This window comes from Lytechinus variegatus, chromosome 5 (genome assembly GCF_018143015.1).
Source record: "Lytechinus variegatus isolate NC3 chromosome 5, Lvar_3.0, whole genome shotgun sequence".
Taxonomy (NCBI): Eukaryota; Metazoa; Echinodermata; class Echinoidea; order Temnopleuroida; family Toxopneustidae; genus Lytechinus; species Lytechinus variegatus.
Genome location: NC_054744.1, coordinates 2,652,313 through 2,678,505, shown reverse-complemented (window position 1 = coordinate 2,678,505; position 26,193 = coordinate 2,652,313). Strand labels below are relative to the sequence as shown.

The window sequence follows — 26,193 nt, the reverse complement described above, 5'->3', positions numbered from 1 at the left end:
AATAGATTTTATCATACAATTCTGGCATGCGTTATAATTATAAACTTTTGTAAAACATGGCCCATATGTGTGTCAAATTTAGGAACTTTATGGCCCCATTCGCATTACCTGAGATAATACGAACTCTGGAGACTTCTCTTCTCACATTGGAAAGTCTAGCAAAATATAATTCCTGCAGTTCCATGAAATTTGCTCTGGCGAAAATTACTCTGATGGAAAATGTGCATGTTAACCCAAACGTAAAACCCAACCTCCAAACTAAATAAACCCTAATCCATATCTTTGTATTATTCTGAACCAAAAACTTTATTACAATCCTAACTCTAACCATATGCCCTGTTAAGACCTGAACAATTGTTGCAGGAGCAAATGTTGTGTCACCATTCCTCCTTTATAATGGTATGGTAACGTAACTAGCATTTATTCCAAATGGAAGATGACCTCTCTTAAGGAAGGGGATCTAGGTTGATCCCTATCAAGAGAACTGCGATTGTTTACATGACTGGCGTATCGGCGAGAGGGAGGGGGGGAGCACATGCCTAGGGGTCCTTCTATTAGGGGGTGGATGCAACTAAAGGCAATGTCTTTTTTAAAAAAGAGGTCCTTTTTTTTAAGAGGCCACCATCTGGGGCTCATTTAAAAAGGAGTCCCAACTAACTGCCATTAAGTCATCTACCATGGTAATAGGGCTCGGCAGCCAATCATAATCCAGGTATCCATAATAGTTTTAATAATAGTATAGTTACCCTATTTATTACTTTATGAAATGGGCTTCAGGAGTTAAAAGGGGTGTGCATTTTAGCCCCTACTCTGGTGTTAGATGTTTGAAGAAGCCCGATATCTGTGCTTATCCTGGTCACTAAAATCTTAGAAATAATCGTTCGTTTTACAGGGAGCCAGTATAAGGAATGCAAATTTTTTTAGGAGTAATGGGAGTGCACTTGGGGGATATAGAAACGATGAGAGCGATCTACTGGAATGTGAACAGGGTCTTAAACATGTTTCTCCCAGGATCAAATGCATAGGATTGCTATGTGAGATCACAACTTGAGATATCTACTTTGTCTAGATCTAAAGAAGTGTTTAGATATCTATCACGGATATGAATCATGGTTTACTTTCATGGTGTGACGGGGAGGGTCTGTTATAAGCACTAAAAAAATGATGAATTGATAAATCATACATTTTCCCGTTCTGATTATTTGAATAAAACTGATTTATAAAAAGAGATGCTATTTATATATGAAGTTTGGCAAGTAAGAGACAATGAATGATATATGGGAGAAAAATAAAATATATAGAGAGAAAAGAAGGTGAATATTGAGAGAGATAAAGTACTACGCCTACTACTGCTGATTCTACTCCTTCTGCTGCTGCTTCTACTACTTCTACTACTACAGATACTACTAATACACTTTAAAAACTGCAGTGTTAAAACTGACACCAATTGGTGTTGATAGAGGACCACACCCTGAGGTGTTAAAATTACACCCTAGAGATTAAAAAAAAAAACACCAAAGAGTGTAAATGTAACAACAAAAGGTGTTGTAATAACACCTATAGGTGTACTCCACCAATTTAACACCGGTGTAAAATAACTGGTGTGGTCCTCTGTGTGCACCGCTTAACACCACAGTTTTAGCTGTGTGCTACTACTACTACTACTACTACTACTACTACTACTACTACTACTACTACTACTACTACTACTACTACTACTACTACTACTACTACTACTACTTCTACTACTACTACTTCTACTACTACTACTACTACTACTACTACTACTACTACTACTACTACTATTACTACTACTGCTGCTGCTGCTGCTGCTACTACTACTACTACAGATACTACTACTTCTGCTACCATTACTACTACTTCTACTACTACTACTACTTACTACTACTACTACTACTACTACTACTACTACTACTACTACTTCTACTACTGCTGCTCCTACTACTACTACAGGTGACTTCTTAGAACCAGTACACCTGTTGAATAAATTGAACCCATGATGAAAATGAAAGTGTGAATACATAAAATTTGAAGACGCAGAAACATTTCTCAAAAGGTGAAGGGGAAACTTGCAACATGATCAACTTTGACGGCATAGATGAGGGGGGTTGAATTCCGTAATTCAGGGTTTGAAATAAATCCAGTTAGGCAAATGTGGTGATATTTTCTTTCGTCAGGTCTCCTTCAGAGGCAAGAGTAGATTAAAAATCACCCTTGAAGATGACATAGCAAAGACCGCTCAAATTAAAGAGCTCCTCAGCTCGGGGGTCCAATGTTATCTAACTGTTAGTTATTATTAAAGCACTTTTAGGCATATTATCATTTAATTATTTAGACAATTTTTGTTGAAAAATTTCATCATTTATAATTTGAAAACAAAACAACATAACATGTCAATTTGAACCCCCCTCCCCCCAAAATGACTTAATGCTAAAAATAGTTGATTAATATTTAAAGTGATATTGAACAATATGTAATACATTGATAATTCCTTTATGGATCAATAGCTTACTTGTGTATAAATCAAATTACTATACAGGGAAGTTATGTAACCAAGCTCCTAGATGATATGAATTGGTTATGAAAGTACGGTAGTAGGTTGTTTGTCCCAATAGCAAGATTAGAATTTTTCTGTGGAGCCAACATTGCTCACATTAGATTAAGAATAAATTTAGTTTCGATCTTGAACTGCTGCTTTTAGTTTCATTTTCAAACTATATTTGTAACAAGATGCACAAGAGAATGCCCAGTTCCTATTCATTAATTAAGTTGAGCTGATAATTCAATTTGCAATTTACTATGCATTGCTTAAGTGGAAACCTAGTTTGGTGTTACAGTAGCCATTTTCCAATGCCCCTCCCATTAATTCACCTTGTCTTTGTGAAAAAAAATCACATGACTATAAAGTTCCACCCAATCAACTCTCCCAACAACCTTAACATTTCATACTGCGACACGTTGGAAAAATCTAAATAGAACGGTGTATTTTGGTCCTCCAAAACCCAGTCGTGGGATTATTCATTCAATATTGTTAATAAGTTTGACCCTAGAATTGGCTGTGTCGAGCGTTGCTCTATGTTTCAGTGGCCCCGTGCTCTCCTATCATTCAAGTTCATTACTGGAAAAAGTTTTTCTGGGGAAGTTAGGTGACGTCAATGCGAGAGGAAGCCTCCAACTCGGCAGCACCAGCTATCTATGTGATATATCTTTATTACTTGAGGTGCGGAATGACGGTGTTTGACTCTCGGAGGCAGCCCAGACTCACCCGGGGGGTACCGCGCTGTAAAAGAACACCCTCGTATTCATGTAGGAAAAGTTGCAAGGAAATATGGGTAGTATTGAAATCCGATGCTTGAAATATAAGGCTGACATTTACCACTTTAGGAAAGCTTTCAGCAATTTAACCATGCTTTCCTGGGTTGTGTGTTTGTACAATGGTGTCTGTTTCTCAAGCAAATAGAATTTTTTATGACATTTGCTCCACTGAAAAGTGCTCCTATTTAATATCATATGTTAATCCATCTTAAAACCAACACTCAAAATTGGGGGGATTTAAAATAACTCCATATTGACTGTGGTTCATGACCATTCAAACTCGGGATTTGATTTTAATCAAAATTATGTAAAAGGAAATCTTTAAGGTTTAATTCTAAATCCAGGATTTGGCTGGTCATTCACAGAATGGCTGATCTGGATCCATGATAAATTCAAGAATTCTGGACTCAATACTTAATTAATAATTAATTAACACCATTAGGAAAGTATTTTGAATGAGGGTTATTACAGAATTATGTATCAAGATTCAGAAAAGTCATTAATATCTTGAAGATTTTTGATCATTGATGAAGTGAGCATCCACCTTTCCCTTGCCTCAAACATTGATATTGAATTACTCCTTGGGGAGTTTATGAACATGGCCCCCAGATAGCAACCATGAAGAGGATCTGCCAATGCACTTCCTTAGGAATCAATAACCTGAAGCGATAGGTGAAGAATCCTTATAGGGTTACCCAGTGATGTATCGGGGGCAGGGGAGGGGCTTGGGCATGTATGGAAAGGGAGGCCAGTCCTGGACCCTAATCAGAGGGGCACTTCAGGCTTATGCATTCACTAGGTGCAATTCATGCACATGGGTCAGTTAGGGCCAACACTTTATTTTGGACACCCCCTTTCCACATGCCCCTGGAAGATTAATTGCCACTTGGTCTACACCCACTCTATCTGCATTCTCATCCAACATGGTCTAATAATTAGTTCATCTGCAACCAGTTTGTCTACTTATCATTTGGTCTAATGGCCATATATCCCTTATACTGCTTCCTTTTATTTTCTGTAAGGCTATACCCATTTTTTCTAAATATTCTCTTGGTATATCACCGCTAAGTCTAGAAGTTTATAAACCAAATTTTTATTCGGTGAGTTTGAAATAAGTAGACAAAGGGAAGGGGGAAGTAGACCAACTGGGAATCAGACTAAATGAGAACTATAGTATTAGACCAAGGGTAGTGTAGACTTAATGGCAATTAGACCAAATAGTAGCCCGAATGAGTTTAGACCAATTGGTAATAGACTATCTGAGAAAAAGACTGACTGTGTAGACCAGATGAATGGGGCACATGGCATGGATGCCACTTTCAGTAGATCTAGAGGCAACATTCGAAAAAAAAATGCCTTGGAGGTTTAATCTGATGAACAACATTAAAAGTCATTGGCTTCAGAAGTTGGAACAGGCCTCAAATCCAGCACTTGCCCTGAGCAATGTTTTTCCCAGATACGCCCGCTGGGTTCAACCTAGGAGGCCAGGAAGTTTGGAGTGAAAGTTTTCAGAAATGAGACATGCAAAATAAATTAAACACATCAGAATCATCTCGACATAAATATCACTCAAACGAGTGAGTAACTGAGAAAAAAATAAATGCATAACAGTATGGTCCTTGATAAGCCTTAGTCATAGGAAAAATATAAATTTGTAAATTCAAGGCTCATTCATATTATTTCATAGAGAGTGAGAAGGTATTTGTTCCTTTCTTCCATGTTACTTTTATATTTGGCAGGGGAGCTTCAGAGTTGAGCTCTGTAACTCGAATTGGGTGGGTTTCGGTCATATTTTGTTTCAGTTTGGATTCGCTAGAAGTGTTGAGTGGCACACTTAGCATTGACAGTGTGCCAAGACGACAGAGCTTGTGCAAATAGGAGACCTAGCTTGCCGCTATGCTGGGATTTGAAACTTGAACATGAAAGAGATCGAGGAGAAGGCTGGATGCGTGGGCTTGGGAGAGAGGAAAGAGTGTTTTTGATTTGGGTGGACTCGAAGGCAGGAGAGTGATAACAGAGCATAAATAAGATCGGAAGAGACGATAACCGAGTGTTACCTGTTTTCTTCTTCTCCATCTCTCCTTCCGTCTTCCTCCTCTTGAGGATTGAGGAAGTGAGAGGACTACCCTTGACATTCGAATGTTAGCATCCAATCATTCAGAGAAGAGTCTCTTACATCTAACCCTCTCTCTGTTCAACGTGGATGGAATGAATACATTTCAGAGTGAGCAGGTCTTTAGAGTTTGGAAAGCTGGATCTGTACTGTTCTGAAAACAGACTAGAATATTGGAGAGGTGGATGGCTAGAATAGTTTAGGATCACTGGACTTTAATCTTTGAAGACTTTGGACACAAGTTTGAAGTGTCTGGAAAAAGGAAGGATGAGCTGAAGTTATCAATTTAAAAGATTTGTAATTGGACCAAACAAGAACAAGATAAAAGTCATTTTTCAAAGAAACACTTTGTTACCTAAATGTATACTTCTGTAGCTTTGATAATGAATTAATTCTCCTTTGATAAACTCCTGTGAATGAAAGCATTTTAATGCAGTGGGATCAAAACTTGATCAGCATCCCTGGATGGTTCATTTATCCAGTCCAAATGAAGGTCTCCGCCTTCAGTTTTATTTCGGATGGAATTGTCATACAAATAGAAGGACTTCAATTGAATTAACTCAGTTATCAGACCAATGCTAAACCGGATTGATGTATATCAAACAGTGGGACGGCTTCCTCAACGAGTGGGCGACTTAATTCAAGTATCTGACAAATGACAACTAGATCTATCTGCAAAGTGGTTGAATTCGCTGGAGCAGGTGAGGAGATGGAATTCGGGAAGAACTCGATTTTCTGCCTGAGTTGACTGTTTCGCCACCAGCCACAGAGAGTGATCCCCGGGATCTGTTTAAAGTCACGTTGTGTTGTCGTTGGGGTGCTCTCTGACATACCCAGGTCGAGTTGTGGGGGTAACACTTCCCCTTTGTTAATGAGAACCTAGAGGTATTATCAAATATCAGTTCTACAGGAAGGTGCAAGGTCCCCATTTAAGACTTAATTGAGCATGGATGAGTAATCCAGACCTCACCAATGGTTACATAATAAGCTAATCGTTAGAGCTTCGTTAATCTGTTCTTTTGGTGATATTGTTTAGTTGTTGAGAGCAGTGCTAATCAAGGCCTATGCTTGATTGAGATGAAGTGATGAACTTGACTCTCAAAATGAGCTTTGCAGGAAGAGCAGTTTGGCATCAAATCGAGACTAGATATTAGAAGTTTGATTATCAGCGTCACCTATGATGAAACTCGACGTCGTCGTATTAGTCGCAATGCCACGGTTATCTCAGCACTTTCACTCGGGATAATTTGAAAATTTGTTGTAGGAGAAAAAGACCATCAACATGAAATGACAGAAAATGTGTATGTTCAATAATTGAGAATTCATGCTGACCTCTTCATTTTGTGTCAGATTATGTCCATGTGGTTTGTTTCCATGGTAATCATTTTTGATTGGATTTTGGAGGACTGCTTCTCTGACAGCCAGGAGTGAATGCAGGAGTGATTCAAATCAGATCGTGCCAACTCAATCACTTTAATATATCCATTGTGAACTATCATCATTTGGATTCTAGAATCATTTAAATTTGATTATGCCTATGTGGTCATTTTGATTGTATTTTTGGTGATCTCGATTCTGAATTGTTCAGAGTTGATTTCTGTGAACTTGCTTTTGAGGAAGGAGGATTGACTACGAAACTGCTTCAAATGTGATGTCACAATGGATACCAATAAATGATGAATTGATTGTGATCTGAATTCATTTTTAGATGTATTCTGTTGACCAACTTTTGAAAGCAAGCGGGAAATCCAATTGGCTTGGATAAGATGATTTCAGTTTCGAGTTGGATTCTGTGGACTTGCTTTTGAAAGCATAATGATTGAATGTGTTGTTCAGATCTACTCTAATCAATCCTATATCATTTGGAGTTAGAGTCTGTGGACTTGATTTCAATTGCAAGAGGATTAAATACAGGATTGATTTTGATCCGCTAATAATATTGATAATCAAAAATTCTTTTCATTTGGAATCGGATTGTGTATTGACTTTTGATTGTGAGAGGATTAAATACAGGTGTGGTTCTGATCTGCTAATATCAACATCACTCACAATTATTTTGGATTCTCTAGACTTGATTTTGAGGATTTGATACAGGAGTGATTCTAATCTGGTAATAATAACATGAATCAAAATTCCATGTCATTTGGAAATGGATTCTGTGGATGTGCTTTTGAGTGCAAGATGATTAAATAATTAAGTGGTTTTGTTCACTACATTACACTACATTCAAACTCCTATCAAGTCTTTTGAATGGCAAGACAGTTTGATGTCTGAATGGTTCCAATAATGTCAACATTGATCTAAATTTGAAGTTAGATTCTTGAGACTGGCTTTGGATTAGAAGAGGATGAAATACCCGAGTAATTCTGATCAGATGTTGTCATCTTTTATCTAAATTTGAAAGCATTTGGAGTGAGGAACTTGCTTTTGATCGCAAGAGGATTTATTTATTGAATTGGTTCTGTTGCAATTGCACCGAAGTGGACACCTGGTTCTAGAGACTTGCTTTTGATTGCAACAGGATTAAATCCCCCAAGTGATTGCGATCAGATGATGTCAACATTTATCTAAATTTGAAATCATTTGGAGTAAAATACTTGCTTTTGATCGCAAAAAGACTGGATGGTGAATTGGTTCTCTTGCAATTGCACAGAAGTGGACACCTGGTTCTGGAGACTAGCTTTTGAATTCAAAAGAGGATTAAATTTCCCGAGTGATTCTGATATGATGATGTCAACATTTATCTCAATTGAAATCACTTTGGAGTGAGAAATGTGCTTCTGATTGCAATTTTGATTGCAAGAAGTCTGAATGTTGAAGTGGTTCTGTTTGAATGGTCTAGGAGAGGATACCTTTCAAAGCTGGAGGCCATTGATGTTGAGATGGATAAGTTGATGAAGAGATTGAGGTGGAATGGACGTGCCCACAAGGAATCGGAATGGAAGCGCAGACGGGTCTTTGCCCTTCATTACTTGCAGACAGAATTAAGGTGCTTAATTTTGACTGGTATATTAATGTATTTCACATTGATAACAAAAGCTGTTTGATGATTGTGACAAACAAATTCATTATCATCAATGCTGATACTTCTTACTTCTACCTCTCCCCCTTGCTCATCATCATCATCATCATCATCATCATCATCTTCCTTCTCCTGTTCCATTACCTCTGTGTTAATACTATTTTATCAACAGTCTATCAAATAGACAGAGCTTTATCCATAGAATCAACTTAATTGATTATTTTTGTTGACAACAAAAGATATCAGCAAAAAACGAGATTTAGATGATTGTGCTACCACTTTGTTTTATGCCAAAATTTTGATTGTTATTTTTTATACACTCTAGATGAAAAATATAACCTTCTACAGTATTGAAATGAGGTATCATCAATTGAATGCATTTCAGTGCTTGCCTTGCATTTCTTGGGTTAGTAACTAGTAACTAGAAATTTGTGATTTTAAATAAGTTTGATTCACACAAATATGTCTGAAGCTCTTTTAAAAGATACAGGAGAAAGCATTAAAAAGAAATTTAAATGCAGGTTTATAAAAGAAAAGGATTAAAATTAGTTCTGTATTAGACACATGCAATAAACAACTGGATATATAAATAAAGCAGGAAATCAATATTTAATATGTCTGTATGATAATATCATCACCTTGTGTTATTAATGACTTATTCCTTTCAGTGAAAAAAATGGATATTGAAAGTCATTTAGAATTGTGGATACGTTTGTCATCAACCAAAGATAACCTGACAAATTGGTTTGTGTGGTTTACCGCAAAATGTGGGCTCTGGAAAACCTATTTTCATGATTCTTCGAAAGATTATATAAAAAAACAGACATGAAAATGGAAAAAGTGAGAGTTCAAATCTTGGTTGGAAAGTGGGATGTATTAGAAGAGGATGGGGCTTAGATGGGGTAGAGTATAGGAGTTTTTATCTTTTATTTGTCCAGCAATGCATCTTGTCAAAATGGACAAGAAATGAAACATGATGACAGTTTCCTCCAATCCCGGTCTTTAACTTCAAATTTCCTGCAAGCAAGATACAGTGCGAGTGTGATTATCATACTTGCCTAGGATGTTAATAGAAACTGTGTACATACAAAAGAAATGCCATTTCTTACATTTCTTAATCATTCTCATGCACTTTGTGTCCTATAATTTTCCCTCGGGTTTGATATTTACACTTTCAGTATTGATATAATTATGGAATAAATAAACACAGTGAAATGTGAAATTGTTCTAAAGAAAAAAAAGGGCCTTCAAATTGTTTGCACTAAACAGTTAATTACAATAATTTATTTACATAGTCATTTTGCTTTTCATTCTATTTTATTTTATTTTATTTATCTAATTCTTTTCTAATTTTATTCTATTTTATCTTATCCTATCCTATCCAGCTGTTTCTTTATGTTATGTTTTCTTTGAAAATATTGATTATGATGATGATGATATCTTTATTAATAATAACAATAGTAATAATAATGATAACAGCAACAACAACGATGACAACAGCAACAATAATAATGAAAATAATTGTATAATATTCATAATCATATTCTTTACTTTACTTCTTGGATATAGTTGTTTGAAATAATTTTTTTTATAAAAGATACAGACAGAAAAATTAATAAAAGGCTGTCGAAGGAGAGATCAATAGCATTGATAAAAAGTGCAATGGGGGTGAGTGAGAAAGGTTGAGAGAGAAAGAGAGAGAGAGGGAGGAGTGTGTGTGTTTAGAATGGGAGGGGTAAATTAGAAAAAGGTCATCAAAAGAATAATCCGCCCTAGTAAACTTGACAGGTCTCAGTCTGATGTGGGTCAAGGAATATGGACTGTCTTTTCAGATGCCTCAAAACTTCCTGTTTTTATCTCCCACGAGAAAATTCATCCTTAATTCTATCACAAGTAAAAAGCAGCTGTAAGTTTTTCTACCCCATTTTGATAATCATTAGATTGTATTTGTCTACATTATGTTTTTTTTCTTAAGTATTAAGATTTGACATTTGGAATGATAATTAACTATTGTCTTGCACATTTTTTACAGTAGTGTAGCAACCATTTTATCGATCTGTCTGTAAATTTCTATTTAGGAAAAGAAATAAAGCGTAGGCCTACAGGTAGAGAAATATCAATTATCTTGTAAATGATAAAATCATTCTAAATGCTGTCACACATGGGTAAAAATTAGCATTAAAGTTTTTTTCTCTAGTATGACAACCTTCAGATTGTATTTGTTTTCCATGGATTCTGTCTAAAGTATGAAAGAAGATTCAACAAATAATATTTCACTATTATCCAACATTCATGTCTGTAACCATGTCATAAACATTTGAGAATGACCATCTAATTTATGCATGTTCAGTCCCCCCCCATGGTCCTGAAAAGTTTAATGACCCTGGTATCATTCTTGAATGAAAATTGTGATTTTCGGGAACAAAATACAGCAAAACTGTAAGTATACATCCAGTTATCTTGTAAATGCTTTGACAATTAATGAGTTTAGTTCCCTCTTGCAGTGATTAGTATTGTGATCTTAGATTAAGCCTTTCATACTTCACTCATTCTCCTGAAGACGACTCGAACACACTTGTCGAAACGTCAAGATTGGGTGGTCGTTTTTAGGACCAACACTTGCCCGAGAAAGATACATGGTGTACCGTGAAACCTACTACACTACCTTTCACACTTTGGAATATCACGTAGGGATCATTTCCTTTACTTTATATTAGGAACATAGTTTAATGTCCTTACAAGTCAATGGATGTGGTTAGTCTAATTATAGAAAAGTAATTGTGGCTCATACCAAGTCACATTGGTATCACCATGCCTTTTGAGTTTTGCTCTATGTTGTACAAAATGTTAGTCGGGAGAGATCACAAAACAAAAGATGAATTTTATGGAGATCTTCCACCTATCTCCACCACGGTAATTAAACATAGTATGAGATTTGCTGGTCACTGGACACTTCGTAGTGAAAAGGAAGTTATTTCTGATATACTTTTGTTGCGCCTCCCTCATAAAACAAGAGGACGGAGTCCTTTAAATTTTGTTGATTACAAATGTAGGGATAAAAATTTGTTACATGATTAACCAACTCTCATGTCAGATCGCGATGCCAGGGGTACCATTGTTGATTCATTCTCGGATATGTCTGATTCGTAGTGTAATGTAGTGTATGTTTTGAATATTTGATCTTGTCGTCTGCTGAGAACCAGAAGAGTGCTATTGCAGATCAAAGCTGTATTCCAATGAGAACCAGAGGTGCACTACTAATACCAATGACTTTGTACAACAGTAGTAATGCCCTTCTGGTTCTCAATGAAACATCATTCAGCTGCAATAATGCTCATCTGGTATGATTATTATTGTTATTGTTATGTATATTATCATAATCATTATTATTATTTACACAAAAAAATTAAATGTATCTATCTATTCGTTTGCTACTCAATATATATTGAATCACTGTCGTCAAAATAAAAAATCTCATAAATGAACAGAGTAGTCACTGAAAGTGTTAATCACTTGAAATGACATTGATGCTATATAGTAATACATGTAGGTCTTTTCTCAAAGTTTACATAAAGCTACAATTAACCTTTGTGAACGATTTGAATAGGCCTATATGTCAGATGTGTGTCTCTTCCGCACTAGCTTGTCGAAATATGCTGATTATTCCTTAGCATCTTTAAACAAACTTTCAGAGCCAAGAGCATATTTGCCTCAAAAGGCCTCATAATAAGAATAAAACTAATTGACATGCAGTCATGATGATTTCATGATAATAATTGAAATGAATTTTATTATCACAGGATTAATATATAGTGTTTTTCTTTTGCAGAAAAGTACAGAATGCAACTATTATTTCCCCAGCTTTAGCTGGAGCTAGAGCTGTCACTTTATCAGCAGTGCTCAGTAACATTTCGTGAAAATATGTTGAGCTCCCACATTGGCACTTCATATTCCAATCGTGTAAATTTGTGCATAACTTTGTTATGAAACACCAGCCTATCAACCATTGTGCGCATGAAGACAATCATGAATAGATTCTTTTCTTTCATGGTCAAATATGGACAACATCATGGGAGATCAGTATCAGGAGATGAGTTATCACCGTATTCATGAATCATTTTTACACAGCTTCCTTGATATTAAACTTTATTCACAAAGTTCTTAGATTAAAGTGAAACCAGGAGAAGTTGTGCAGGAAAAGATGTGAGAGTTTATCATGCAGTGAATACGCTTGTCATATTTTAGGAATTCCTACCAAATATAAGGGTTGAATAAGCTATTATTCACTGCTTTGTGTGATTTAATAAGGAAAAGAGAGTATAGGGGTATATGTTTGTCATATCCTTTACTTTTTATGATAAAAGACATATGAATTTGGTAGACAGCATTTGTATCATATGGATTCATATGAAGCAACAATATCATATATATAACATATTTAAAGTTGAAATTATGAGTAATGTTGATATTGAGGTTTATATGTTTCATCTTTGCTTTGTTGTTTTTGTTGTCTTCTACCATATAGTCTACTGCTGGAATTGTAAGTTTCTTTAGAATATTCACTTCACACAATTTCTCATCAATTGACTATTATTTTCCACACCATAACATTTAATAGCACTTAATAGTATTTTAACCATTCACAGTACACCTGTTTTCATGATATTTTTTAAATCATATTTTTCACAATGATATAATAGATATATTCACATCATTCAGATGATAAAAATCAAAATCATCACTTTATGGGAACAAATTCATTCATATCAACTCCATGTAACTCCAGAAGCCTATTATTGATAAGGATGTTGTGTTCATGACTTTTTCTTTTTTGTTATAACATCTTTGAATATTAATTTCACAATCACAATTGAAATCATCACAGTCCTTTTGTTTGTTTATTAATCTTCATTTGATTTGATTCAATTTTAATGAGCAAATTTATATGATATCTTGCATTTTCAAATTCCATGCTAATGTCCAAGAATATTCATGTTTCTGCAGTTATCACATTAATTTTGTTTTTAGTACAATGATTTCAGTCTTCAGTTTTTATAATGCACACTGTGTATATCTTCTCATTTCATTCATCTTTGTTATTTTAGTACAATGTATATTTAGCTCTTTTTCAACACAAGAGAATTGTAGCTCTCTGAAATTTATGTATTTTATACGATGTCCATCAATTAATGGCAAAATAGGCATGTTAGGAGTTTGATTTTAAATCAGTCAAATTTTTATGAACTGTTCGTGTTACTGTGTTAATGTATATACTGAAACATTGAATCTGAATTTGGGAATGGGGTTCTTTGAAACGTAAGTTTGTCCAAGGGTTGTCCAACATTGCATCAAATTATACATGTACATTGGATTTTAAATCATTTGCAACAAATGTTTGGTTATCTTGCATTTAAATGATAGTGATCTTGTCTTAGGTTTGCCATGTTTAGTGTCAAGTAATCCATAAAGAGTGGATTATAATTTTGATTTCATTTGTGAATAAAATTAATGTATTCCATCTTTTTGTACATATTTGTATTTTATTTGTACATAAAATTTATTTGCTCATAAATGGTTTTATGTTTTTTTTTAATGTTTTTTTAGACAAATGATAGTAGGTTAGAAACAGATTTACTCAACTTGCAAGATAAGAAGCCATTCTCATAATAATAGCTTTCAATTTATTACAGTATAATACAAGCATTTCATTTTTTGTACAATATTTAGATTTTAATGGTTGATGAAATTAATTACCAGTAGCTCATAGTGATTTGTAATTTTTCCTACAAATCTAAAGGACAAGTCCACCCCAACAAAAACTTGATTTGAATAAAAAGAGAAAAAATCAACAAGAATAACACTGAAAATCTCATCAAAATCGGATGTAAAATAAGAAAGTTATGGCATTTTAAAGTTTCGCTTATTTTCAACAAAATAGTTATATGAACGAGCCAGTTACATCCAAATGAGAGAGTTGATGACATCACTCACTCACTATTTCTTTTGTAATTTATTATATGAAATATGAATTATTTTTATTTTCTCGTCATTGTCATGTGAAATGAAGTTTCATTCCTCACTGAACACATGTAATTCCATTATTTTAACATTTTGTGCTTCAGGCAAGGAGGTCCTAATCGTCAAATTCGTAAAAATTGAAATATTGTATAATTCAAACAATAAAAAACAAAAGAAATAGTGAGTGAGTGACATCATCGACTCTCTCATTTGGATGTAACTGGCTCGTTCATATAACTATTTTGTTGAAAGTAAGCGAAACTTTGAAATGTCATAACTTTCTTATTTTACATCCGATTTTGATGAAATTTTCAGCATTGTGCTTGTCTGATTTTTCTCTATTGATTCAAATCAACATTTTTCTGAGGTGGACGTGACTTTTAAGGATAATATGAATGAAACAAGAGATTCACTCGATTTACAATGAAACCATTATTGTCTTGTAATGCAAATATTTATCAATCTTTTTTTATACACAATCCCTCTGTATACAGGAAAAAGTCCAGGGAGCGTGCTTACGAGACGGTAGCTGAAGAGGGCGCTGTGAGCCATCAGAGAGATCCTGACAGGGATGGAGAGGGTTCAACGCCTAGGAGGGGCGGGGATAGGGGCAGACTCAACGTCACAGTCGTTCTTAATAAAGGTAACATAGGCCTACACAGTGAAAAATACATGGGGCTAAGGGGGATTCGCCCGTTCATAGACATTAGTGCTATGATGGGATTTGAACCACTCTAAATTCTCATAATTCCAAAGTAACTCCAGGAACCGATTTCACAAAACTTGTACAACATATTTGCAATAACAGTTCAAAGCTTCTGAAATCTGCCAACCTGATTGGCTCGAAGTAAATTTGTTATAGAAATTGTGCATTTGTTATTATAACAAGTCTGTATGAAACGGGACCCTGATTAGCTGTGAGCCGAATATAATAGTTGGATTTAAATCTTGTGGATTTATGCATAAGGCTAAAAGATTGAATTTTAATCTTTTGAGATTGAAAAGTTAATCCTTAAGATTAAAAATTAATCCAATATTCAGCTGGTCACGTATAACAGCCGATCAGGAATTATTTTAAATCCTTGAAATTTAGAGTGAATCCCAGTCCTTGTGAATCAAAGTTTGTAGACTTATTCACCGATACACAGCACCTTGACAATGTCTTTTTTTTAAACACATATTTTTTTAGTATAAAAACAGTATGTAACATCCCTTTAGACAATTCCTATTTGAGAAGGGCTTTGATTCAAATAAGGCAGTTTGTCATACATTGTCTTCGCATTAAGATTTGATCATCGTGTAAATGAATGGAAAGTCTGTGGTTAGATCATAATCTATCCTGACTTAATCGATTTAATAATTCTGTAATGCTAGACCTTGAATGATCCGAACATGTGTGAATCTTATTCATATTGACAGGTCATTATTGTGTAAGGTCACTGATTGTCCTTAAACCATTAGATATTAAGGAGATAATGTATCAGGATTTGGCATGAATGATTACTCAATAGATGGAAAACTCATTCATTGCTTTGCTGAAGCGTAACACCATGTGTTATAGTTAATACACACATTTTTGCTTGAAAGTTCGAGTTTGTGAGCCGAAATATAGCAGTAAACATGCATTTTCGAGGAAAATGAAAATGCAGGAAAGTTTATTAAAATTTGTGAGCTGAAATATAGATGGAAACATACATTGTGAAGGATATGCAAGACATTCTGAGTTTGTGAACAGATATGGAGCCTTAGACGTGTATTTTGGAGGATAGATGTGCAAGAAATTCTGAGTTTGTGAGCAAAAATATAGCCGTAAAGATGCATTTTGCTGGATTTCATTTAAGTACTACTTCTTACCTGTGGTCGGTATGGAGGAATCACCAATCTGTATCACTCTTCACTTTGAATACAGGTATAAAATAGAACAATTTGATAGAAATATAAGTGCATTCTTACTTTGAAGAAAACAAGCCTATATACAGTACTGCCATCTTCTGACAAATAAAAGGAAGCAACTCTAATTGTTATGCAAAATTTACTTTTTTTCTTGATTTGGGATATTTTCTGTTTACCCTACCTGTTGCTAGAGGAATTGTAGTCACATATGATGTTTATATCTGGCTCCTTGGAATGACTGTATACCATGCAAGCAATGGATCAGAGATTCAGAAACACAGGGGCCCGTATTCTGAAGTCAGGTTCAACTTTATAGACCATGGTCTTACTCCGTGCTAATATCATGGAAAGCCAAATATGTCAACATTTTCCTTACATTGTTATATGTTTCTTATATGTTTACTGAGCTCTTCGTCTTCCCTAACTCGTGAAGGGTGAAGAAAGCTATCTTAGTTATCCTTCCAAACCGTTCAGAATGATTTGAGAGAAAAATGAACTGATTCATTGAAATCATACTGTTAGAGATTTATCGCACTCTTGGCTATTCATAGTTAGACCACAACTTTAAACCAGAGTTTAAATTAAACCTGACTTCAGAATTCGGGCCAGGATGTCATAAAGTTACAATTTGGAAAGTTTATAATTCTTTTGAACTTTATTCCATGAAACAAGGTTTAAAGTGTCTGATCCATCTTTGTATCAGGATTCTGATTGTGTCACTATGAGGTTGGTACTCTGAGCTCTCATGAGACCAATCTTTGGCATTCTTTTGGAAGCGTTAACGAAGACTTGAATATCACAAGGAAACGACCCACTTAGCAAGTTATTCATGATAAGCAAACAATAATGAGACATGTGTCTCTCTAATGGCACAAAATTGGCAATACCTCCCCTTTTTCTCTTGGGGGGGGGGGGTTAGCATGGTACATTTACATGTCCTCATTTCTGCATTGGCCTTCTGAAAGCAAGGATGTGGCTTCAAAAGCATATTTGGATTAAATAGACATCAAGTGATGTTCATGTCATTTGCACTCTCATTTTGGAATAAAAAAGGAGTAATTTCGTTCTGGAGTTTTGAAACTTTTTTGTAGAACTTTGTATGTCACTGTTAGTAACATGCCTTGTCCAAGGCTGTATGCCAGATTAAAAGTTTTCAAGAGTATGTAACCTTCATTTATTTCACCTCAATTATCATTTGTCATCATTTGTCATTGAAAGTTTTATCATTGAAGACAATAGTTTAGTAACATTTCTCATTGGTCTAGATAATATCTCCGGGTAATACTTTGTTCAGGCAGTCTAGTCCAGTCTAATCTTGCCAAGTTTGATGTTTCTCATTAGTCTAGCTCCAGGCATAAGCCTTGTTCTTGGAGTGGTACCTAATCCAAGCCATCCAGTCTAAACTAAATCATGTCATTTTGTATCTCATTGGTATAGCTCCAGGTATAAGCCTTGGTCTTGGAGTTGTTAGTCTACCTAGTCCTGACTGTCACGATGAGAGGAGGATATACATCCAGCATCTTGCCACAAACTCCCCTGCTGATATGAATGGCAGATTATGGTGAGTTAATGCGTTTTGGTTCTTAAAGGCCTGGTCACACAGCCCGAGCATTGTTGGAGCGGTCGTGGAGCGGTAGGGAAAGAGGGTCAAATTTCGCTCACAAAATTGTGGGAAAATATTGAAAAAAAAAAAAAAAAAAAAAAACAATCGAAATCGAGTATGGTGAACGATAGCGAGCAGTGATGATTTTTTCTCTCTGATCCACGACTGCTCCAACAACGCTCGGGCAGTGTGAACATGCCTTAACATTACTATAATGGGGCATATGCTAGAAACTTGTGATCGATTGCAAGTCTATTTTCTGTCCCTAAATCAAGAATAAGCCTTGCAATAAATTGCAAATTAGCGATTGATTGCTAATCTGCTCCTTGAAACAATCATACCCCTTTCATAAACCCCATTAAAATGAATTAGGCGGCTAATAGCAGCATAATTTGGTCGTAAAATTGGAGGAGGACAAGAGTTATCCGCATTACTCTGATGCTGCTATTATCCGCATAATAGCAGCATCGGGACAAGATTTTGAGTTTATGAACGCATTTCCAAATTATGCGGATAATTGCCATGGTGCGGTCACAAGGTCACCCTTTTCCAACACAACCGCATCGGAGGGGGCGTGTCCAGTTGTCATGGCGATTATCCCCCTTTTTCAGGACGGGCGCTTGTAAAAATAATGCGGCTTATTTTCGGAGTTTATGAACGCAATTTTATTGAATTATCCGCATTACTCTTAGGCGGCTAATTGGAGGATAGGTTTATGAAAAGGGTATCAGTGTAATCTGATTAGCTACATATGAAATTGATCCATCAATTGTAAATTACAACAGATTTCTTGCAACAACCACTAACATGTAAATCCCATTGCACTGAATTTTTTCTTTTTAAAAAGATGATCATTAGACATTAAAGGAAATTTCTGAAAAATTGTAATTAAACTCCCTCCTGAAGTATTGATTAGAATGCTAATAATGCCAATTACAAATGAAACTTTAATTTTTTTGAGGGGGGGTATGAAAATAAGTTCAATTCCTCTTCTTATATTTTATATATATATATATATATGTTCATACTGCTGTATTGAGTCAAAGAAATAATAAATTTGGATTGAATTTGAATAAAAAAATATTTTCTTTTGAATTTGCTTTTGAATTTGAATCTAATTTCGATTTCATTGGACAGAAACATTTGCTGCCAAAGAACTATTGATAACCATTTTCTTAAAATTCACTGTTTTTAAAAAAATTGTCAATGAAGTATGTATTTCCTCGGCCTCGGGATTTAATTCGCTTTGCACTCCTCCAGCTTACTTTTATTTTGTCTCTCTTTCACTTTGTCTTTTTGACAAGATATATCTGTATCCATTTCCCTTGCCCTTTTTTCTCCAGGTCTCGTGACCTTATTCTTGAATGTATCAAATTTACTTTCACTGAAATGTATTTCCTTCTCGTACATGAGCCAAACCTGGGAGACCTGGGGGCTGTTTCACAAAGTGTTAAGTACGACTTTAAATCAGGCTTAGTGCTGACGTGCACATGATATGTAACCTACCACCAATAAGTCGCCAGGCAAGGTTCTCTTTCAATAGCCAAAATAGTAATTTAGTATCCAAAATCCCAAAATCAAAGAAAGAGCAATTCTTCTTCATACTGTGAAATTTTGAAGTCGTGAAGTTGAATCAAAGAAAAGATACATGCATTTCTTGGAAACTACTTTTTCAGACCTCTTGGAAGTTTCACCGAGATTACACAGTAATTATATATCATTTTAAAGCTTAGGAAATGCTTTTTCAAGCTCAATAAAGATCTCAATATTCATTTTGGTCGACCAATTGTTGGTTTTGGGGTCACACATGTAACACACAACCTTACTGATTAATATGCAGGAGCACTCATCCTCTTAGCATGATTTGACCAATGCGGTGATGCCTTACATTTGGCATAAAACTTGACATTTAGTGGGATGTTGCAAGAAACTTGCAATTGATCGCAAGTCAATTTTAGGTCCCAAAATCACTAGAAATTCATGCATTTCATTGCAAAAATAACTGCTATTATAGGTATTAAAAGGGATTCTTTATGATGGTCTGCTTCTTGCATCATCAAGTATAAATTGATTTGCTTTAGTTTAAATTGATCTATCCCTTGTAAATTTGCATCATAGATTTGCAATTGATGACAAATATTTTCTTGCAACACCCCCAACGTCATACTTAATTCTTTGTGAAGCACCCCCCCTACACAGTTTCTTTTCAGAGTTTAAAGGAGCTGACGCATCTCAAGATTTTTAGCAAGTGTATGTCAACGCACTTAGACTATGGCAAGCCATATTCTTAATCCCATTTCTTTGTATCAACAATTGCTTTTTTGTTAACCACACAGATGGTTCTTCATACAAAGAACTTGAATATTTTGTATTTTGTGTTAACAACATGCAATTTTTGATATCAACGGTGGAATTTTGATATTAATAAATGGGATTAAAGGGGGAAAATGACTAACCACACATACAGTATGTTAAGTGTGTGTACCTACGCTGGCTAAAATATCCAGGGTTACCAACATATGTAAGGGTTTTCTTTTATCTTTGCAAGTCTTCCTATGCATGCAGTTTTCACAGTTAAACCTTTAAGAATGTTGCTCTGAAACCATTTAATTAAGGTTTCAAAATATTGCTATCAAAGTGCTGAATAAACACATACAAGCAAATATTGGGGTTCAACTGCCTAGCATCGATTAAAAATAGCTAAAAGTGAGTTACATATTTCACACTTTTGTTAGAAATGTACTGAATCTCACTAGGAATTATAAGAGGAATGTAGATAATTATTTGATACTATATTTATGATCAATATTCTTCCAAAACTGACTCATTTCATTACGATACGCATATGCACTTATTTTACAAAAATAACTGCTATTATAGGTATGAAAAGGGATTGTTTATGCATACTAGTTTGTAAGATACACTCTTCATTATCTGGTCAATGTGACCTTATAGTCCTCAATCAGAGCATTGATCAGGGTTTATATACTCAAAATCAAGCAATGCCTTTTTGCTTCTCACCAGAGGAAATTTTGCTCATAAAACTAGGGACCGATCCTGCCATTTGTGTAACATGTCTGTCAGTGGTAATTATGTTCCTAGATAGCTATCAGGATCTAGGCCTCTTTCAACATCCATGCTTGAATAAAACCTTCTTTATTCAGCCTCTGTCATAGCTAGACTTCTTATTGTCTGGATAATGGAGGCCTAGGTCTCGATATAAAGAGAGGCTTGTCTATGAAAGTACTTTCTTTAATTATTTAATGAGTGGAAATGAAATTGAGTTAGTTCGATCATCTATTACATGTATTATTAATCTGTCAACTCAGCTTACAAGGTTGATGTAAGAAATTCAGTGCAGTTTTGATGGATTTAGATGCATCAATACAATAAAGTTGACCACTTTGTTACTTTTGATAGTCTATATAAAATATAAATAATAAATAAAGAAATTTTATTGAAAGGGAAGAGGATGTGAAACCTCCATGAAGCTTCAAATCAATGTGTTGCTTTCACATTTCAATCAATTTTTAATTACTTTAGTTTTGAAAAACTTAAGAAGTCAAATCTAAAGACTTGAAATTTAAATTGAATAGTTATTGTTATTAATAGTATCAATGGGTTTTCCCAAGGCCTGACCTCTTTGTACTTCATGCACTACATAAGTTTGGTTTTGCCTTTAGGAGGGTATTTTTTATTCATTGAAATGTACGAAAGTATTTGGGCAAATATTTCATATTCTGTTGTTATGGTGTTGTTGTTTAGTGATAATGTTCCCGAATTGTGTTATATGCAGTAAATAAAATATTATTTTTTAATTGAAGAAAGATATATATTGAATTATATTGATGTTAGTTGAAGCTGGAGAAATATTAACATCGTTGTAATAAATATAATGATAATAATTATAATAGCCATTTATATAGCGCCATCTATCTAGAAATAATCTATTTCAGCGCATTGTATCCTCTGGATATAAATCCAATTATCATTATTATTATTAATATCATTCCGAGGCGCCTTGTTATCAGTATTATTACCCCGGTTTTAGCTCAAGCTGCCTTTCAGCACTCAGTGCTTTCAAGGAATTAATCCTGCCAGGTACCTATTCACCTCACCTGAGTTGAGTGCATGACAGTGTGGATAAATTTCTTGCTGAAGGAAAAGACGCCATGGTTAGGATTCGAACCCAGGGCCCTTTGTTTGAAAGGTGAGGGTCAGAAGCACTAGACCACGATGCGCCCACATTTGTACATTTTTGTTACTTTGAAATTGAGAGTTTTTTTTTTGTTGTTTTTTGCTGTTACATGCAGCAATGGAACCCTCAAATAATTGTTTAAAATTAAAAAAAAGTAAAATGGATATCATTTGGAGCTAAATAAATATCAAGATCTTTGACTTTGAATATCTTCATTGCTTTGACAATCATAGTCTTGCTTCTGTTGTTTTTTCAGCATTGGAGCCCAGATCCTTGCCGTTAACGGTCAAAGCCTGAAGAACATCAGTCTCCAGGAGGCACAGAAGATCCTTGGTAACCTACAACCCGGCCCTGTCACACTCAGGATAGCTCGCTACTCTAATGCTCTGGTGAGAAGCCTTTTGGTATACTTTTAGGTGGGATTTCCAAAAAGTGCTTGATACCAAGGCAGAGCAGAAGATATTTTTACACCTTGGTCTGTCCGCTTCCGTTGGTTTTCACACTGGGGTGATCTTCAGGCAGACAGACTTGACTTGGTGTGTTGGTGTGCTTCGATGGGTCAGTGTCATTCTGCACAGACAAAGATCCCTGAGAAAACCTGAGGGGGGGCAGTCAAATATATTGCTGTACACACGTGTGACCAAGAAATTTCTAAACACCCCCTAAACAAGTTTTTCTCTGTGTAAAGTAATCCCCTAAACAAGTTTTTTTCGCGGGCTTTATTTACACATTTTGGCCCCTAAACAAGATGTCACCAGAATATGACCCCGGGGAAAAAGCTTGGGAAAAAGACATACCCTAAACTTGTTTGTCTAGTCTTAAAAAAAAAGCTTTGGGAAAAAAAATACCCTGAATATGTTTGACCCCGCGATTGACCATTGACCAGTCTTTCAAAACCACCCTTTTACTTGAAAATCTGTGTTTTCGATTCTATTAACGAGTCCACGCGCGGACTTTGTCCAAAATTGAAAAAACACCCCTTTAAACACGTTATTTGGTCATGCGTGTGTACAGCAATATATTTAACTGCAGCCCCCCCCCCCCACCCCCTTGGAGAAAACCAACCATAATGGAAGCTTATGGGAATTACAGAATTCAGAAGTCAGCAGGAGCTTGGCTTAGGAAGATATTCCTTTGTTTTTTTTATTCTACAGGAAGGAAGTACAAACAAAGAAATCCAATGGACTTCCCCATCAATGAACAGAATGTGACTGATTAATTTGCTTATTGATTAATAGGGGATTAGCAGAGGATTAAAAGGGGGTTGAGATAACAAAGGTGAAATCAATACCCTCTCAGTGGTGTACTTTTCACTTTCAAGGAGAATTATCTGGTCATGTTCTGCACCATTTCACTTTTATTCTTGACTAATTTCAAGGATTGGTGAACAATACGAGGTTCAAAGAAAAAAGACATGAATGAATTTGTTTTCCAGTTACTTAGTGTTTCACCTTGAGTATTACACCACCATCTATTTCTATGGATCCGTGACACCTTACTATTGGGTATAATATTTGCTCCGTTAAAGTCAGGTTTCGGTATAATCTTGTTCAATATGGAGATACAGGAGGATGATCAACTTTTTAATATGATCTTAGAATTCTACGAGATAACAGGAGATATCGCTCTGGTAAAATTATACAAATCAATGTTTGAGCTTTTGAAAGTATAGAAAATGTGTTAGGGAACTTGGTTGTAATAGGTTTTAGTTCGTCTGATTTAGTTATTTGAGTTTATTTGAAGTTTGAGTACTAGGCAGGTTATAACTGATATTACAGTTTTATAAGTATAACAACTGAGAAAATATACTTCAAATTAAAATAGTGTCTTTATTGCGTAAAGATTTATGTATTTTTGCTTTATTGGGAAGTGTGTTAACTCTGTTTAGGGAGAAGTTCAGATCTTAAATGCTCCTTTACAATGCATATATTTGAGATAAGTAAACCATATAAGCATACCACATCATAGATGCAATTATATTTAGGTTTTGAACCAGTGAATTTCAAAACTCTTTTCAGGTTCTGATGACTGACATCTGGGGGCCATTTCATAAAGCTGTTCGTAAGTTAAGAGCAACTTTAAGAACAACTGGTGAACCTTTCTTACATGCCAAACCATCGCCAATGAATATACCATTTACCACAATAAAGGATCACCAGTAGTTCTTAAAGTCGCTCCTAACTTACAAACAGCTTTATGAAATGGCCCACGGCTTGATAATTTATTTCAAGAGTTTTATTTTATTTTTGTGGGGGGGGGGCAAAATAGTTCAGTGTACATTTACATGTGCACGTACTACCCTGGACTTTTTAGTATATTTATACAATTACATTCCTAGAAATACAATGTAATTCTATGATCAGTCTCAGAAGAAATGTCTAAAGAGGTGAATAAGCTAACAATTTCCTACCCACTCCCAAATATTGGATTTCTTACCCTTCACTTCCAGCTGACCAAATTGGTAAGTTCCTACTAGAAATCTTATCTGGGTCGATATCAGGTTTATAGTACTGTTTGCAGCCCTTTCCTTTGAAAGAAAATGTGTGCCTCTCCCTTCATCCCCATATCCTGGAAATATGTGATATATAATGTTCAAATGCCTTTCCCAAATTGGTGATTATACATTATGTATGTTGGGCTTATATAACTTTTATACACTCCTTTTTATGAGGAGTCAGATTTGACCCAGAATGGTGTTGACCAGAGTCAATACTTTTCCAAGTTGGAGTGACTCAAGAGTTCTGACTACTTTGTCTGTGGTGACTCTAGGATGGTATCTGTCTGAAAGCACCGAGGGTCAAAGTAAGTTTGAAAGTCAGTCACCTTGATTTTGACTCTGATAGAGTTGGGTCCCATCTTTTCTAATTTCCTGGTTAATTCTGACTCTGTAAAAATAGTTGTGTAGCTATACATTGTGTTACAGTTTTGGATTAATATGTAATGTTTGAATCATGGTATTCTCTTTATTGGTACCCTAGAGAAACATTCTTTAATGAATAAATGATGCCCTCCAAATCCTAACAATTTGGTTTCCTAATCCTTTTGCTATGTATCCTCCACCCCATAGTCCCTTCCTTTACCATACAATACATACCCCAAGATATACAGTATTCACTTACATGTGAATACATACCATGTTAATTTTTTGTTGTTGTACATGTGTATTAACTATAATTTCTATATCATGTGGTGTATATTGGGTTTAATTTTTTATTTATTATTGGAGCAGTGTGCATGGATCCTATATATTGATGTATAGGTGTATGGAGTTTGGTTGTAAAGTTATTTGATTCAAAACAAATTTATCATGCTTTTTCTTTTAAAGATAAAGGAAGTAGATATTATTCAGAAAGACTGATAGACAGACAGGCAGACAGATGGATAGGCATATAAACAGACATGTAGACAAATTGATGACAGAAAGTCAAATGGACAAACAGACAGAAAGACAGACATAAAGACGGGCAGTCAGACAAACAGACAAATAGATTGATGTTAAGGAAGACAGAAAAAAAAGGGATTCTCTGCATGTGATTTCAAATAGTTATTTATATGATTGCGTTTAGATGTCTTTAATATTTGAATTATTGTAGGGTTTGGGAGAATTGTGGTTTGATACATATATATTATTCACCTGTTTGACTTGTACTATGCATCTTTATAACTTTATTACTTTTACCTGTTTTAGGCATGGGTATTTGTGCATGATGACAGTGTACACTGTACATGTTATTTTAGACAAAAACTATGTTGAATTTGATAGTTGAGAAAGATTGCTGAATGAAGTGGAATGATTATTTTTAAAGGACAAGTCCACCCTAATAAAAAATTGATTTGAATAAAAAGAGAAAAATCCAACAAGCATAACACTGAAAATTTCATTAAAATCAGATGTAAAATAAGAAAGTTATGACATTATAAAGTTTCGCTTAATTTCACAAAACAGTTATATGCCATCCTGGTCGATATGCAAATGAGGGAACTGATGACATCACTCACTCACAATTTCT

General features: G+C 35.0%; 1 protein-coding gene across 5 annotated transcripts in view; it reads left to right on the top strand.

The window, feature by feature from the left end:
• Positions 1–26,193, top strand: part of LOC121415060 — a 164,462-nt gene that overhangs the window by 94,974 nt on the left and 43,295 nt on the right. For 3 of the 5 annotated variants that reach the window (XM_041608138.1, XM_041608141.1, XM_041608142.1), the window contains 5 exons: positions 12,997–13,011; positions 14,984–15,132; positions 17,820–17,943; positions 22,440–22,572; positions 24,633–24,644. In XM_041608138.1, the coding sequence (XP_041464072.1) occupies positions 12,997–13,011; positions 14,984–15,132; positions 17,820–17,943; positions 22,440–22,572; positions 24,633–24,644 (433 nt within the window). The remainder of the gene's footprint in view (positions 1–12,996; positions 13,012–14,983; positions 15,133–17,819; positions 17,944–22,439; positions 22,573–24,632; positions 24,645–26,193) is intronic. The other 2 variants (XM_041608140.1, XM_041608139.1) reach the window with 2 other exon arrangements.